The sequence below is a fragment of the Myotis davidii genome, unplaced genomic scaffold (genome assembly GCF_000327345.1).
Source record: "Myotis davidii unplaced genomic scaffold, ASM32734v1 scaffold324, whole genome shotgun sequence".
Lineage (NCBI taxonomy): Eukaryota > Metazoa > Chordata > Mammalia > Chiroptera > Vespertilionidae > Myotis > Myotis davidii.
This window is the reverse complement of record NW_006295053.1, coordinates 409,043-410,533: the sequence shown is the minus strand read 5'-3', so window position 1 is coordinate 410,533 and position 1,491 is coordinate 409,043. Positions and strand designations below refer to the sequence as shown.

General features: G+C 63.5%; 2 protein-coding genes across 2 annotated transcripts in view; both read left to right on the top strand.

Annotated features, from left to right (window-relative positions):
* MAN2A2 (mannosidase alpha class 2A member 2) overlaps positions 1 to 1,491 on the top strand; it is a 53,939-nt gene that overhangs the window by 41,887 nt on the left and 10,561 nt on the right. The gene's annotated exons all lie outside the window — the stretch shown is intronic.
* UNC45A (unc-45 myosin chaperone A) overlaps positions 113 to 1,491 on the top strand; it is a 15,196-nt gene continuing 13,817 nt past the window's right edge. The window contains exons 1-3 of the mRNA XM_015567735.1: positions 113 to 316; positions 496 to 532; positions 822 to 997. Of these exons, the coding sequence (XP_015423221.1) occupies positions 113 to 316; positions 496 to 532; positions 822 to 997 (417 nt within the window). The remainder of the gene's footprint in view (positions 317 to 495; positions 533 to 821; positions 998 to 1,491) is intronic.

The following is a 1,491-nucleotide window of genomic DNA, read 5'->3' as shown; positions in this document are numbered from 1 at the left end:
GGGACCCCCTCCCGGCCCCCGTCCGGGGGGCGGGGGGAGTGTGTGCCCATCCCCCGCGCCTGTACCGCCTCGCACCTGCTCTGCCCACTCCCGGTTGCCTCTTCGCCCCTCCATGGGGGGCTGGTCCCCGATTTGCACCTGCTTCCCTCCGCAGGCCAGCTCCGTGGAGCAGCTGCGGAAAGATGGCAACGAGCTGTTCAAATGCGGGGACTACGAGGGCGCCCTGGCGGCCTACACCCAGGCCCTGGATCTGGGTGCGACGCCCCAGGACCAGGCCGTCCTGCACCGGAACCGGGCCGCCTGCCACCTTAAGCTGGTGAGGGAGCCCGGGCTGCCGGGTCCGCTTTGTCCATCTCGCCGCTGCGCGGGGGCCCTGGCTGGACATTCACCTTCTCAGGCCGCCCACACCTGCGGGATGTCTTTGGGGGCCCAGGGGGCCGGGTGGCAGGGGGAACAGCCCTGCCCCTCTGTGGACTGCCTCCTTTTCTTTTGCAGGAAGATTACAGCAAAGCAGAAACCGAGGCCTCCAAAGGTGGGGAACGCGCCCTGTGTGGAGGGAGCTTGTGGGGCTCTGTGGTGGGCAAGGACCGGGGACCCTGCATGACCACCTTCTCCTCTTTCCCCCCTGGAGCCCACCTGCCTGCCTGCCCACTTCCTCGGGCCTTTCCTTTTCTGCAGCTGCCTGCACCTTTTCTGCGGCCGGAGTGCTGAGCCCCACAGCCGTCCCCCCACCTTCCTCTGGCCCTCGAGATCTTTCCCTCCTGCTCCCGCCTGGAGACGGTGGCCTCCCGGGTGCTGACCGAGCTCCCGTTTGTGCTCAGCCATCGACAAGGACGGCGGGGACGTCAAGGCGCTTTACCGGCGGAGCCAGGCCCTGGAGAAGCTGGGCCGCCTGGACCAGGCCGTCCTGGACCTGCAGAGGTGCGTGAGCCTGGAGCCCAAGAACAGAGTTTTCCAGGAGGCCTTGCGCAGCATCGGGGGCCAGATTCAGGGGAAGGGACGTGGGGGCGGGGGCGGGGGCGGGGGCGCGGGGCATTGACTGGTGGCGGAGGGACCCTGGGAAGGGGTGTGGGTCGAAGGCGGAGACACAGTTCTGCAGGGAGGATGGCCCCCCGAGCTTACAGAAAGATGCGCAGCCTCACCAGGGGGTAGGGAAACGCAAACTAAAATACCAGCGAGGTGCTGGCTTCTCGTCGGTCTGCCTGGCACTGTTTAAAGTTTGTGCACATGCCCTAGCGCAAACTAAAATACCAGCGAGGTGCTGGCTTCTCCTCCGTCTGCCTGGCGCTGTTTAAAGTTTGTGCACTTGCCCCAGCCCGGTGGTCGGCAAACTCATTAGTCAACAGAGCCAGATATCAACAGTACAACGACTTAAATTTCTTTTGAGAGCCAAATGTTTTAAACTGAAACTATATAGGTAGGTACATTGTGATTGACTTAATTAGGGTCCTCCTAAGGCTTAGGAAGAGCCACACTCAAGGGGCCAAAAAG